The sequence below is a fragment of the Vicugna pacos genome, unplaced genomic scaffold (assembly GCF_048564905.1).
Source record: "Vicugna pacos unplaced genomic scaffold, VicPac4 scaffold_19, whole genome shotgun sequence".
Classification (NCBI taxonomy): Eukaryota; Metazoa; Chordata; class Mammalia; order Artiodactyla; family Camelidae; genus Vicugna; species Vicugna pacos.
The window spans coordinates 39,865,504-39,881,551 of record NW_027328740.1 but is presented as its reverse complement, the minus strand read 5'-3'; the positions used below and the strand labels follow the sequence as shown (position 1 = coordinate 39,881,551).

Genomic DNA, 16,048 nt, shown 5'->3' with positions numbered 1-16,048 from the left:
GGTGGTGAATGGGAAGGGTTTCTCCAAGTTACAGGAGAAGGCAAGGCAGAATTCCTCTTCTTTGTGGGAAGGGACGTGAGTCCAACTTTCCTTTCTGAAGTGTTTTCTAAGAACTGTTTATGGTAATTAAGGAACATAGACAAACTGTGGCACACATTGCATTTAAGAGCTGGCCGGCTTCAAACTTGGGTATTGGACAGGTGGATTTCATAGGCAAGTGGTCAGGTGGATGGGACAGAGATGGAGCCCAGGCCTGGGGCCATATTCACGTTGAAATCGCCATTTCCTCACCATAGCGCCTTGGACTAGAATGTAACCACTCTTAACCTGTTGGTGAATCTGTGAAATGTGCATGATAATATTCGTTTCTTCCTGGGATTGTTGTTAAGTTCTAAAGAGTATTATAGCACACATGAAGCACTTAACACACTGGCACTTAGCAGTGTACACTTTGTGCGGCCACCACGCTTCGCGTGTGTCAGAGCCGTAAAGGCATTATTTGTCTGTTGAGGATGCACTGGTAGCCCTTTGGCTAGGTTGTGAATTCGGTGATTTCCTTAAATATTTGTAACTCTGTGTGCCATGGGCTGTTATTTTCATGGACAGATGAGGAATCTCAGGGTAAAAAAGACTATGTAATTTGCCCAAAATCAGACCATAATTTTGGGTGCAGGGGCCTCGGTTCAGCATGGGCTCCTGGGCCTTGTGCCTTCTCCGTTCAGCACCAGAGCCAGATGTGGGCTCGGCTGTTTCCCTGCCCAAAATATCCGGCAGGCCGCAAGACACAACTGGCCCCGTGCTGCTTGAGCAAAATCTCCGGAGGAGAGGCAGTTACAAAAGGGATAAACATAAAAACAGACGACAGCAAATTGTGATCAGCTCTGAGAAGGAAAGGAACACGTCTCGCCGTGCAGAGCTGGGAGCTTTCCCGTCGGGCTGCTCTGGGGGCGTTCATCTCAGCTTAACAAACTCTGCTGCTGCACCAAGGCAGGAAGGCAGGGCGCGTGTGGCCAGGTAGACAGGGCCTCATTGATCGTACTCATTCCCCATTAAGCGACAGCTCTCACGGGCACTTAACTAATAAACAGATGTTGGCCATAATCGTCACGCATTTTGACTGGTAGCTTTATTGGCGCCAACTTTGAGAGGAGGTCATTGAAGCTGGGGAGTTTGCTGCATGCCCGTGATTACCATGGAAATATTCCCACTGGTCTTTCAACCTTGACTGGTGTGGCTGTCATGTCCCGGCCCTGTGAATGGCATCGTGTAGCTTCTCCCAATTGGCCCAAATGACTGACATCGATATTCTTAATTCGTAGGAAATTGTATGTGACAATAACAGAAAAACGTAGTAAGAAATTGGAAAAGTAGAATATATCCAATTCTTTCCCAGCTGGGGGAGAGTACCCTGTGTCACTCACCCCACTCACTGCCTGTCACCTCCTCCCTGAGGACTCCATGTTCAGAAGCCACCCTGAGCCTTTGAAGAACATTTTGCCTCATGACACTTTTGACTAAGACCTGCGACCTCTCTGTCCCTGGTTAACTCTCTCTTCAAAGCCATTTAAATTTCTTGCAGGCTCCTCCGCTCAGATGTAAGAATAGCCTCTTTAAACTTCTTGATGCAGCTCCTAAATGAAGATCTTGCAAAGGAAACCTAGCCAAAACCTTGGAGGTATTCACATAGTGACTGTAACCTCAGCATTTTCTGACGTTCAGAATCAGAGGGGTGGGAGACTCAGGAAGGCCTTTTTAAGTTAGAAAGGGGAAAGAGAAAGGACTCAGGCTGTTTGAGACTGAAACATCTCGGTCCCAGCCAGCAAGGCACCAGGGTTCAAGATAGTGTGCGGGGAGTGCTGAGTTCTCACTAAGAAAGAATTGGTGGGATGGGAGGGAGGACTTTTAGGTACTTAACTGGGGAAGGAAAAAGTGGGCTGAACATTTTATGGTTGAACAAGAGGATTGTGACATGATGTGCTTGTATTTTGGAGAGAAGGGTTTTGTGGAGCCAGGCCTAAGGAGAACGCTCTCTGGCTGGGGAGTCAGCAGAATAAAAAAACACAGAGAACCGGGCAGACCCCAGGGCCCCTGATGGGGGAGAGGCTGCCCGCTAATTGGAGCCCTGGGGGCTGCTTCTGTCCCTTAGCTGGGGCCTCAGAGCTCCCTTCACAACCCAGTCCTGTTGATACAAGAGAAAATATGAGGGGCATGAGAAGGGCTGTGTCCCAGGCTTTGGTTGAGCCCCTGGGATGTGCCCCACCAGATTTTGTTCCTTGGCTTCCTGCAGTAAAGAATTCAAGAGCTAGCCAGTGTTGAGTAAAGGTAGATTTATTCAGAGAGATACATTGATAGGCAAGAGAAATGTCACGAGGTGTGGGGGTTTGATGCTCAGATTAAAAGTAGGTACACACTCCACCTACAGAGTGTGGGTCTTCTCCGAAGAGGGAGAGAGAGTGGTCACCGCGAGGTGGCACTGTGTTGCTTGTTTCTTGGGCTTGGTGGTTTCATATGCTAATATGTAGAAGGACCAGCCTTAGGGCAAGGGGCTGGGATTCCCAGGGAGATGGCCATTTCCCACCTTTTGACATTTTATGGCTAGCTTTGGGACTGCCATGTTGCCTGGGGCAGTGTTATTCACCATGTTACTATTACAATGGGTGTATAATGAAGCTCAAGATCTGCTAGAAGTTAAATCTCTTCATCCTGAGCCTCAAGGCCTATTGGGGTTTGAATCCTTCACCATTTTGATGTTAATTGCTGTGGCCTTCCTTGAATGGCTGTGCTCTGCCCCCTTCCATCCTGTCTCACTCTGATGACACAGAGACAGCAAAGGCCGGGCCCTCTATGTGCTCCTGCATTTAACAGCGGGAGGTGTGGTGTGGGCTGAGGATGACTGAGTGGTGAGAAGGAGGTTTCAGAATTTCCCACGTGAGACATGGGGACCTGCCAGCAACCACCGCAGATTTATCTCATGGGCATTATCGCTTGCGTTGTTACGGAAACAACAGGCCAGCCAAGAAACAAGCACCACTCAGAGGGTTGGAGCACTGAGATCTATTACGCCGGCGGGCTCAGAGGGGCTTCTGTTCCGAAGCTCTGAGCACCTCCAAGACTTGCACATGAGGTTTTATGTGGTTAATTACAAGTATGGAGGTATTAGCCAATAACTCAAACAACAAAAGCAAGGAATCAGTACACTGAAGCTTATCAATTTGGAACAGATCACATTACTGACAATTGTTGACCTTGGATTTACGAGTTAGCTTGTTAGCCCCGTAAACTGACACTGAACTTCAGATTTACGAGTTAGCCCAGCAAAACTTAGATCAGTAAACCGACACTTAACACACTTAGATTTGTGACTTAGATTATTATCCCAGCTGGGCTTTTCGTTCACAGTGTCACTCATCTTTTCTATTTTTCTTTTTTTGTAAGTATTTAATTCAAATTTAAAATCAGGTGTTTTTTGGAAAGAAATTTCTCTTTTTCTTTTCTTTGGGGCTCTTTTGGGGGGTAGGTAATTAGGTGTATTTATCTGTTAGTGGAGGCCCTGGGGCTTGAACCCAGAACCCCGTGCACGCTAAGCACACGCTCTACCACCTGCCCCATCATCTTTTTCTTTTTGCTTTAGCTGCCAAGAATCTTACAGCTGAATTTCTTGTCGGCCTTTAACACTTGCCCTGACTTCATGGAATCCATTTTTATGACTTTATCTTCCCCTGGTTTCATTTAAGTATTGAATCTCCATTTTCCCTTCACTCTCAGTTTTGCCTTTTTGTTGTTATGGTTGTTAAGCTGTGTTTTAAAAATTGTTCAATTTCTCTTTTAGCAGGAGGCTGAAAGTAAATAAATATGTAAACAAACAGCACACTTAAATTCTTTTATACATTCTAAGCTGTTTAGTAGTTACTTAAAAACCGATTTCAATATTAAAGTGATAACATTTTTAAATTATTTTTTAATTTTTCATAAAGACATAGCTGATTTAAAATATAATATATGTTTCAGGTGTACAATAGATGCCCCATTTATAGTTGCTGTAAAACATTGTGTGTATTCCCGGTGTTGTAAGATACATCCCTCTAGCGTATTTACATTACATGCTGCAGTTTGTATAAGAAAGTTTGGTAACGCAGAATCTGGGACGTGGCTTTGTCTGACCCAGGTTCACGCAAACCCTGCCTATCAGAGCTCAGGCCCTCACTACTGTCTGCAGGGGAGCGAGTGGAGGCAGCTCTCATCAGCGCTGGCACCAAACTCCGAGTGGCAGTGACAGCAGTGACTGTGTGTGGACATGAAAATTGTTGTTCCAAGTGCTTTACATACATTTCTGCATATAATAATTAAAGCCCTCCTGTGACGAAGCGTTTTATGTTTTTAATGAATAATACATTTTATTTTGATATTGATAGACTTCAAATCTCCGGAAAATTTACAGGAGTAGTACAATAAACTCTTAGATACATTTCACCTTAAAGGGGACTATTTGCCCTTTTGTGACGGGCTGATTTTAGCATAAAGTTTCAAGGTTCATCCATGTTGTAGCCTGCATCAGTACTTTATTCTTTTTGTTTGATAATATCCTTTTCCTTTTCTTTCGTTTTTGGTCTATTTAAAAATATTTTCATTGAAATCTAGCCAGTTTATAATGTTGTGTCAATTTCTTGTGTACATCACATCACTTCAGTTAAATAGGAACATACCTGTATTCATTTTCATATTCTTTTTAAACATAAGTTAGTATAAGATATTAAATATATTCTCCTGTTCTATACAGTATAAACTTGCTGTTTATTCTTTACATACTCAGTATCTGCAAATCTTTAACTCCCAATTTATTCCTTCCACACCCTCTCCCCTCTGGTAACCATAGTTTGGTTTCTATGTCTCTGTGTCTGTTTCTGTTCTGTAGATTAGTTTATCTTTTTGTTTCGTTGTTTTTTGTTTTTGTTTTTGTTTTTGTTTTTTTAGATTCCACATGTAAGCGATCTCATATGGTATTTTTCTTTCTCTTTGTGGCTTATTTCACTTAGAATGACATTCTCCAGGTCCATTCATGTTGCTGCAAATGGCATTAATTTATTATTATTTTATGGCTGAATAGTAGTCTATTGGACAAATATACTACAACCTCTTTATCCAGTCGTCAGTCAGTGGACATTTAGGTTGTTTCCATGTCTTGCTATTGTAAACAGTGCTGCTGTGAACATTGGGGTGAAAGTGTCTTTTTGAATTACGGTTCCTTATGGATATATGTCCAGGAGTGGGATTGCTGGGTCATATGGGAGGTCAAGGTTGTCTACTGAGAAACCTCTATACATTTTTCCACAATGGCTCGACCAAACTGCATTCCCACCACAGTGTAGGAGGGTTCCCAATTCTCCGCAGCCTCTCCAGAATTTACTGTCTGTGAACTTCTGAATCATGGCTATTCTGACAGGTGAGAGGTGATACTTGATTGCAGTTTTGATTTGCATTTCTCTGATAATGATATTGAGCATTTTTTCATGTGCCTATTGGCCATTTGCATGTCTTCATTGGAGAAATGTTTCTTTAGGTATTCTGCCCATTTTTGGATTGAATTGTTTGTTTTTCTTTTTTATCAAGTGTAAATGCTGTTTACATATTCTGGGAATTAATCCCTTGTCACTGTCATTTATTGCAACTATTTTCTCCCATTCCATAGGTTGTCTTTTTGTTTTACTTTTTGTTTCCTTTTCTGTGCAAAAGCTTGTAAGTTTAATTAGAACCCACTTGTATATTTTTGCTTGTATTTCTATTGCTTGAGTAGACTGCTCTAGGAAAACATTGTTGAATTATATGTCAGATGTTTTGCCTATGTCTTCTTCTAAGAGGTTTATAGTGTCTTGTCTACATGTTTAATTCTTTAAGCCATTTTGAATTCATTTTTTTGTATATTGTGAGGGAGTAGTCTAACTTCATTGATTTATATGCAGCTGTGCAGTTTTCCCTGCACCATTTGCTGAAGAGGCTGTCTTTACTCCATTGTATGTTCTCACCTCCTATGTCAAAGATGAAATTACCAAAAGTTTGTGGGACTATTCTTGATAATTTTGTTTATCCATTCATTGATGGATGGATATTGTTAGTAACTCTTGGCTACTCTAAATGATACTGCTATGAATATTGATGTGCAAGTTTTTGTGAGAATACGTTTCCATTCTGTTGGCTGTACAGTTGGCCCACCATATCTGTAGTTTCCACTTCATGGATCCAGATGGCTGATTGTAAAGAGACTCGAACATCCTTGGATTATGGTATCCAGGGTGGGGTGTTCCTGAAACCAACCCCCCGAGGACACTGAAGGATGACTCTACATGTAGGAGTAGACTTGCTCAGCCACATAACTCTAACCTTTTGAGGAAACATCGGGCTTTTCCAAAGAAGCTGCACCATTGCCCCTTTCCAACGGCTGCATATTGAGGGTTCCCATTTCTCTGCCTCCTGACTGACACTTGTTATTGTCCATGTTTAGATTATAACCATCCTAGTGAGTTTAAAATGAGATCTCATTTTGATTTTGATTTCGCTAGTGATGCTGAGCATCTTTTCAGATGCTTATTGGCCAATTGTGTATCTATTTAAATCCTTGGCAAATTTAAAAATTGGGTCGATTTTCTTTGTATTGTTCATTTGTAAGCATTTGTTTTATATCCTGGATACTAGTCTCTTATTAGATATATGCTTTGCAAGATTTTTCTCCTATTCTGCAGATTGTCATTTCACTTTACTTTTTTTAAACATTAAAACAATTTTTTAGGGGGAGTTAATAAGATTTATTCATTTTATTTTTCTTCCTAAGCATGCAGTCTATCACTTGAGCTACCCCCTTCCCCTTTCATTTCACTTTCTTAATGATGTCCTTTGTAACAAATGATTTTCATTTGATGAAGTCCATTTTATCTGTTTTGTTTTATCACTTGTGCTATTGGTATTGTATCTAGGAAGCCATAGCCTATCCTACGACCACAAAGGTTTATACTGTCTTCTTTTAGAAAGTTTATACATTTAGTTTTTACGTTTCTGTCTGTGATCCATTTTGAATTAATATTAATTTGTTATATAAAATACGGGGGTCCAGATTCCAGATTCATTCTTTTGCCTTCAGATACCCAGGTGTCTCTGCGCCATTTGTTGAATAGACTATACTTTCAATGGAGTGTTGTTGGCACATTTCTGGAAAACTGACTGTAAATGTAAGTTTCCCCACTGGATTTTTTGTTATGTCTCATAGATTTCTGAATCCAAACTTATGACAGAACCATAATGACTTGAGTGCTATAGATTTGCAGTGAGTCCTCCAACTTTGAGTGAGTCCTCCAACTTTGTCTTCTTTTCCAAGATTGTTTAGTCTGACCTGGGTCCCTTGCATTTCAATATGAAATTTTGGATCAGTTTTTCAATTTTTGCAACGAAGTCAGCTGGAATTTTGATAGGGATTTCATTAAATTTGTAGATCACTTAGGGGAGTCTTAACATTTTTAACAATATTGTCTATCATTCCATGAACGTGGGATGCCTTCCATATATGTATATCTTTTAAATATTTTTTGGTGATACTTCAAAATATTCAGTGTACAAATCTTGTAAAATTTTGTTAAATGTATCTCTCATTTTATTTTTAATGCTGTTGTAAATGGAAAGGCTGAGATTCCTAAGAGTGGGAATATATATCAATTTATTTATTTCTAGGAATCCTACACAGCAAATACCCTAGGTTTATATTTGCTACATTAATCTATCCACAATTCTTCCCACCCCCGTGTCATAAGAAACCAAGACCCAGGTTAAGCCACCTGAACACCTATGTGGAAGTGAGAAATGAGACCTTTCGTTGGGGTTTTTGTAGATGATACTGAGAGCTTATTCAGTAAGGCTTCATCTTAATTCCTTTTAAACAATCCTTTCAGTATATATAGTCAGTTATATTAAGAAAATGCCCTTTTGATGTGCGGAGGAGCTTAAACTATCATTTTTTAAATAATTTCCAGTGAGAGTGTTGTACTTGAAACATAATTTGCATCAATCTTTGAAGATTTATGTTTCAGGAGTTTTGACTAAATAATACCTGTCTTTATTCAGTAACTACAACTAAATGCTCAAGCAACAAGTAAGAGTTTGAGCAACTGCTCCTGCCCCGTAGTGCTGGGTGGCTGCAGCTGTAACTGGAGTCCCCGCTTACCTCTCCCAGTACGCTTGTGCTGATCTGCTCAAAACGGTTCGTCCAACAGTTTGTCGGTAGTCTTTTCGACAAAGCCATTAAGCATTGTTTTAAGGTTGCTGGAATGGAATCTATTCTTATTAATATTAAGTAAGCATATATTGAGTGCTTACTGTATGTTGGGAATTGTCCCTCAGCCTCACATGAATAATATTTCTATTAAAACCTCTCATATTTCCTTGTTATTCGCACTTTACAGATAAGGAGACTGAGGATTAAGTCTTCTTTCTTTTGGGGGGAGCTCGTTATCAATGATGGGAAGTTGTAAGGAAAAAGATTTTGATTCATCCAGAGAAAATATTTTTCTGAGAGTCAGCATTGAAGTAGGTGACCACTGAAGAGGGTGATCATTGTTTGAGTGAGACGAGCCCCGGGTTATACGAAGTCAGCATCCCTGTCCTGGACACTGCACGTGTAGAGCTGCGTGGAGGGTGAGGCGGCGCTGCAGCGCAGGAACGAGGATGCCAGGCCGTTGAGCTGTGCTCAGGCCCAGTGGGGCTTTCTCCTAAGAGCAGTGGACCGTCATTGACAGATTTTTAGTAGGGGAGTGTGGTGCTCTCGTACATCCCTTTTGTCTTATAGAATGCTTAGAAACATTTAGAAGGCTCGGCAGGAGGTGATGTGATGAGTCAGAGTAGGGTGGCTGCGAGATGTAGCAGTGTTCAATTTTCAAGTGATTTTCAGTCCCAGGTTTGTGGCTGAGTAGCCGTGTCACTTTGGATGACACACTCAAGGAAGTGAAACAATTTATCTAATCAATTGAAACAGTGATGTACCGACCTCCCAGGACTGCTGTGTAGATCCAGTGAGATAATGTGTGCACAGTGTGCAGCGTGGTCCCCAGCACAGAGTCGGTGCTGAGGGAGTGCCAGTGAGTACCTGGTAGGACAGGTGTGGGTGGTGGAACTCATTGACTGAGGAAATTGGTCCCTGAAGGAGAGGTCCTGTCACATCTGTGAGTGATGGGCCTGAGCTGGGAGAGGCAGGGAGACCTTGTCCCCCGACCAGGTGCCCTGGGAAGGACGGCTATGGGAGGAGCACCGTGAAGTCAGCTCTTTGCAGGTGGAATTGGAGGAGCCCTTGAGATATCTAAGTGCATTGTCACAATCACAGAAGAGGTCTGGGCCCGGGCTGTGCATTTTCCTATAATCTCAATCCCTGAGGATGCCGAGGTATTGATCACTGAACGTGAAGACATACTTTACAGGACACGTGAATAGTAGTATCATCTCTGTCATCAAAGCTCACATCTCTTTATTCATCTCTCACTTTGCTAATTGGGTACTTAAAGAGCTCACTTCACTGACCTCCCGTGGGCTCAGGCTCCACAGAAAAGAGCTGGTGAGTCTCCCTCTTTTCCAGAAGAAGACACACTTAGCTGGTAGACTTCTATACCTCACCAGAGTTCGAATTTTTGTTTGTTGATTTAATTCTATTTTCTGTTGGCCATCTCCTGACAGGAGAGACGTTTTACCTAATGGTCAGGTTTCAATTAGCTCTTACTGAGAATTGCTGATCTGATCCATAGTGTATTTACTCTATTAACTTTGTAGAGTACTTTTCATTTTCTGTCTTTGCCCTTTAATTTTGTTTGCCCCTTCAATTTTCTATCCTATTTGGGGCCTTATTTTTTTTTTAATTAAAAAATGTCTATAAGCAGTTAAGAAAACCAAAGTAAAGAAAAAATGCACATGATAGCTAAATTTAGAAAATATCTAGTGTGTTTTCTGTCTCGGCAATGGAGGTTCTATAAACTCGTGAAAACCTTCATTACATAAGTTCCTTAAAATGCTGATTAAGAAAAAAACCTTCCTTCCTCATCTTTCAAGCTGCACAGCTATTTGTCAAGAAAGTGAGGGGAAATTCTCAGAAGCTAAGACAAACCAGAAAGCAGGGATTCTGGGAGATACGTGAGCCTTAGAAGCCCTGGGGTGCCGGTTGGCTCCTGAACTGTGTTTCAGTTGCCCTGGCAGGAGGGCAGGAGGTGAGCCTGAGGCCTCTCACACTGGGAGTTGGATGGCTGTTCTTATGTAAGGCCAAGCGCATCCTGAGAATCCTGCTTTATAAAAGGGTGAATTAGAAAGAAAATAATAAAAGCATTCCTCAAGGCAAGGAAGTAAGGAAAGTAAATTTTTTGGAAGCTGGGAAAAATAACATATCCAAAGTAAGGATTTAGTTTAAAGCTTTTCTGGCATGAGAGAGAAAACAAACTCCTGGCAGATAATCACAGCTCCTCCCGGAAAGAGAAGGTGAGTTTTGAATGAATCAGTGGACAGCCATTCTGTAAAAGGCCCCCAGAGTCTTCTGGGTCAAGATACTGGACCCAAACACCTCCCTTCCATGATCTCATTTAAATAATCAGAAAGGTTTTAAAGGAAAGAAGCCATAATCATAGTTCTATTTATTGACATTATTATATGCTAGGAATTCAGAGGTAATTATGCAGTTGTCTCCTCTTTTATGGACCTTACTTTCTCTTTGACTTAGTTGGGGAACGTGGTGGAGGGTGGTGTTAGTCTGTTGCAATTAGCCAGGAGAGGAGTTTAAGAAAGCAGTGAAGGGTGGGTGAGATTTTTAGCTGAGGACAGTCCTGTTCAGTTGGCTTGTAATTGCAGGTTCGTTGAGTTGTCACTGGAGGTAATTAATCTTATGGAATTTTGACTTAACTCAGGCCTCTTCAGAATGGACAAGTGAACCTGGAGAAAGACAGTCAAATCTGTGCAGACATTGAAGTTCCCTTGAACGTGCGGTATCCCTGAGCCAAAGATAGGACAAAAAGGCAGCACTTCTTGAGGACAGAGGAGTGGTTTTTAAGGTTCTCCAAGAATGATTCCCAAGGTACCGGGATGGCCAGTTGTCAAACTGTGACTTTGCTCTTTGGACGGTGTATCCACCAAGTTTATTGGACGTTTATATGTTTCCATTTCTCTTTAATACATGTCAGGTTATGAGGACATGGGCATAAACATTTCACACGTTGTCAAGGTGACATTGGGTACCTGCCTATAAGCACGGGCACACTTGCAGCTTCCTCATACATCTTGCCGCCCATCCCGCTCCCCGGGCTCCGTAATCACGGCAGAGTGGTTCCTTATTGAGCTGTCCATCTCCTCTGTGACATCGTAACCAAACAAAAGACTGGAGCGTATTAGCTTGGCTTTGATTTTTTCTATCCTTCCCTTTGAATGATGATGACTGATAGTGGACCCAGTTACGTTTGCAGATGATTTACAAGTAGGGCTGTCAGTACAAACCTTGTAATCCCCGCTGTGTGATCTAGAGAAGAAAGTTACACTCTTTCCAAATTGTTTTAATGCACTTATGTGGGAAAATGATATACGTTTGAATATGTATTTCCTCTCTGAGTCATCATGGCTAGACATGAATATTTGTAGACATGTAATGAGTACTCTGTATTTGAACTGTATGGTCCCCTAAATTCTCCCCTGCTTTTTAAAGTCATCACTGGATTGCTACCTCCAGAGTGCCCCAAAGCATCCGCCACTGCCTGTTCTTCAGACACTGTGAGTTTCCAAGTTGGAGAAGGCTGCTGGCTGGTGAGGCATTCTCTGGCACATCTCTGGTTGGGTGATGTGAGCTTAGAACACAAGACTTGGCAGACAGTAACTAACCACGGTCACGACCATTTCTGGAACACTCATGGAGGATTTTACACCTATGCTAGTGGCATGTTATTTCATTTAGTTTTACCAACAGTCATAATCAGATTTTATCATATGTATTAAAATGGAAACCGTCAAAGTGAGTGACGTGCAGACTTTGGACTGGAACACAGGACTTTCTGATACCTGTCTCTGTTCCCTCCCCAGCCTATCCTACCAAATGGTCAGGAGACTCTTCCTCCGTCTTGAGTTTCCCGCTGATGTTACCAGTCTCTTTGTTTCTAAGAGAGGAAAACAAGTCTAAACTTACTTTCCAGTTGGAAATGGAATGGAAAGTTAACGTTGGAAGCCGGGAGAATCTGTCCTGTGATGAAGTGGTCTCCGAGCCACTTCCACTGGGACGTCACATCACTGTCTGTGCCCCTTGCTCAGCTTGTGCACAGGTGACAGGGCAGATGTGCCGAGCAGTCCTCCCTGACAGGGCAGTGGGTTGGAAATGAGTTTGGGGATTTGGTTTCATTTCATAAGTTCCTGAGGGCCTTGACCTGGCACTTCGAGTGGGAGCATTCCCTGTCCCACAGACTCGTGCTCTGGGCCCGTGCTGACCTGATGTGGCCATGAGCCTGAGGCTCAGGGCCCGTGGTGATGAGGAGCATTTTAGTCCAGGGTCTGCCGGAGGCTTTGACACTTCTGAGCTGTGGGAATTTGTCCAGGATGATAATAATTCCTCCCCGAGTTTCAGATTTCCTTGCCTGTGAGCTGGGGTAGTAATAGTTTCTGAGATGATCGTAATGATTCAGTAACGGGCGCAGCGTGTGCTGGCAGGTATCTGGTGCTTAAGGAGCAAAAGTCGCAGTCACTCTGTCAACCTCTCTCTGTGTGCTCTGTGCTTTGAGAAGTTGCGTGTTTGGTGAAAATCCCGCCCAGACACTAGGCTCTAGATGAACTGTTGTTCCTTTACTTTCCCTTCCTTTTCCTCTTTCCCTTCTCTGTGTCCCATGTTTATGTAGCAGATTCCTCTATTTCAGGGAATACGGGCTTTTCTAGTTAAAGGACAGGCGGAACGCGGAGAGGTGGGGCCCGGAGGGGGTCTGGAGCGTCTGCACAGCGCTTCTTCCCTGCGTTTCTGCATCCGGTCCCGTCAGTGCACTGAGTCAGCCTTCCTCTTCCTTCCTGTGTCATCGGGTCTCTGTTTTAAGGGAAAATATATTTACGGGCTTTTTTCACTTACGTGTTTCATTCAGATGCTTGTTGCTTTTCTCCCTGTGCTTCAGTATTCCGAGGAGAGAATTCAGCAGTGCTGCCTCCTCTCCGAGCTCTATGAGTTGATCGGCTTCCACTGCAAGTCCACCTTCTTCAAGCGGGAGGCCCCCATGCAGCGCGCGGCCCCCGGCATCCCGGAGCCTGGCTGGAAGGCCTGCTACCGCCTCCTCCTGCAGACGCTTCCTGGCTACATTCTGTCGCTGGACCTGCAGGACTTCAGCAAAGGTGTTGGAACTAAAACATTGCTTCAGTCTCATTAACCATGCCTGGATTGGGCCCTGCTGTCCTGTCTCATCAGGGTGAATTTTTACTCATTTAGAACAAGGCTCAGCAGACTTTTTCTGTCAAGAGCTTGCGGGTAAATATTTCAGGGTCTGCAAACCTCCTGATCTCTGGTGCTGCTGCTCAGCTCTGCTGTTCAGATGCCAGAACAGCCGGACAGTCCACACACCCACAGAGCTTTATTAACAGCGGTGGCTGGGGCTGAATTAGGTGTATGAACTGCAGTTTGTCCCCACAGCCTCCTCAATATTGACACCTGCACCAGAGTGTACATTTGTGACAATGGGAGAACCTACACTGACACGTCATCATCATCCAGAGCCCATAATTGATACTAGGATTTACACTTGGTGGTGTGCACTCTGTGGGTTTGGACAGATGTACAATGACATGTATCCACCATCACAGCATCATACAGAGTCGTCTGTCTTAATGACCTTAAAATGCTCCGTGCTGCAACTCATTCATTGCTCCTTCCCCTCTAGCCTCTGACAGCCACTGATCTTTTAGTCTCTGTGGTTTTCCCTTTCCCAGAACACCATACAGTTGGAATCAGACAGTTGCAGAATCTTCCCAGATTGGCTTCTTTCACTTAGTAATATGCATTTAAGGTTCCTCCATGTCTTTCCATGCCTTGATAACTCATTTCATTTTAGCACCAAATAATAGTCCATTTTCTGGCTGGACCACAGTTTATTTATCCATTCACCTACTGAAGAAGAGCTTAGTTGCTTCTGAATTCTGTTGAGTATGAATAAAGCTGATATTAACATCTGTATGCAGATTTGTGTGTGGACATAAGTTTCCATTTCGTCGAGTAAACACCAAGGAGCACAGTTGCTGGATCATATGTTAGAAGTACGTCTAGTTTTGCAACAAAATGCCAGACCGCCTTCCTAAGTATCTGGGCCATTTTACATTCCCACCAACAATGCATTAGAATTCCTGATGCTCCACATCCTCACCAGCATTCGGTGCTGTCAGTGTTCTGCATTTTGGCAGTTCTGACAGGTGTGCAGTGGTATCTCGCTGTTTCACTCTGCATCCCCTTGATGACAGATGCTGTGGAGCATCTTTCCTTAGGCTTCTTTGGCATCTAGATTTCTTCTTTGATGGGATGTGTGTTCAGGCAATTTGCTCATTTTTTAATCAGGTTATTCATCATTCTTGTTGAGTTTAAAAAATTTTGGTATATTCTGGATATCAGCCCTTTATCAGTGTGTCCCTGCCCTTCACCTGCAGCACCGGATTTGTCCTTTGGGTCTCACTGGAGTGTCAGCTCTTCAAAGAGGTTCCCTGTCTTCCCTCAGCCTAAATACTGTCCTTGTATTTTTCACTTTCATTGACTCATTTTGTTCTTTTTAAGTAGCATTTCCCATAATTTGTAAGTACATTAAAAAAAAGGGCAATGATTGAACACCGCCTCCCCCACCAGACTGTGTGCCCTGTGAGAGCAGAGGCCCTGTCCCCACTTACCGTTTCCCATGACAGCACATGGCACATGTCCATGTAAAAGTGTGTAACGTGGGGCCAAACCTGATGAGCAGCTATGATGACACGTTTTGGCTACCATTTATTGAGTAGAATTTGTTTCTGATCTTACTAAATCACATGAATGAAACTTGTTTGTTTTGAAAAATAAAACAACAAAGCACACCTCAATGTGATTGGTACTTCCTACTTAGCCTTCTGACCCAGGAGGGGATGTTCACCATCATTTTGTGGAGGAGGTTGGGGAGGTAAAGTAAGAGAGTGAGATCAAATAAAGTAAAAATGCTAACTATCGGTTGGCTTTATTTTCACTGACATGAAAGTTACTTTAAACACTATCTCAGCTGTTGTTCTGTTGTTTTAAACATTTCTCAAAGAATTAAATGGAAGCTCACTAAATCCTGAAAGGGAAATTGTGTGCTCAGGTCCTGAAAATTGTTTATGTCTGTTCTTGAAATGCAAATTTTCCCTGCTGGTTACAGAAAGTCGAGGCGGGAACACAGCAGTGTGCTGTGTGTGTCTGCCGGCTTAATGGGATGCTCAGTGTCATTTTCATTTTCTTGTGTTGCAGTTTATGACGGTTTTCCGTGAGATATATTGCTCAGCCTTTTCCTGAATGAAGGATTGAATTTTCCACAGGAAATCTTATGAAAGAGAGTGACAAGGCACATGGATTTCCCAAAAAGGAATAGTTGATGAAATAAACTCTCACTATGGTGACCTTTTTTAATACAAGCCAGTTGAAAATTTTATCAGTAGGTCATATGCCACAAATCTGTCTAAAGAATAAAAAGATTCAAAATTTATAGTAGAAACAGTTTGAATCAAGTAGAAATTATGATTTGAACACTATTTGTTGTTAGAACTTATACTCTGTCTTATCATAATTGCCCGTGGTAGGAACTGGATCATTATTTATTTATTAAAAAAAAATCCACTAGGTGCTATTTGCCCCATTCTTGATGCGGCAGTGCTGTGGTTAGTTAAGTTGGGCCATTTTGGAAACTTAGCTAGATTTTCCGGACATTGATTTCAGCCACTTTATCTTTTCTACAATCTCTTCTTTTGTGTTGGCCTTTGGTCTTTTGACAACGTGGAAATACTGCACGGATCTGCCTTTCCCTTTTTTCCTGTCTTTGTGGGAAAA

At 42.5% G+C, this 16,048-nt stretch overlaps 1 protein-coding gene across 4 annotated transcripts in view; it reads left to right on the top strand.

Moving 5' to 3' along the window:
- The window catches only part of LOC140693410 (trafficking protein particle complex subunit 9-like), a 101,796-nt gene extending 86,112 nt beyond the window's left edge, over nt 1–15,684 (top strand). Inside the window, exons 3-4 of one of the 4 annotated variants that reach the window (XM_072957289.1) lie at nt 13,140–13,353; nt 15,473–15,684. In XM_072957289.1, the coding sequence (XP_072813390.1) occupies nt 13,140–13,353; nt 15,473–15,492 (234 nt within the window). In that variant the 3' untranslated portion in view covers nt 15,493–15,684. Of the gene's footprint in view, nt 1–10,794; nt 11,081–13,139; nt 13,661–15,472 lie in introns of those variants that run through there. The other 3 variants (XM_072957291.1, XR_012069156.1, XM_072957290.1) reach the window with 3 other exon arrangements.
- Nucleotides 15,685–16,048: the final 364 nt, after the last annotated feature.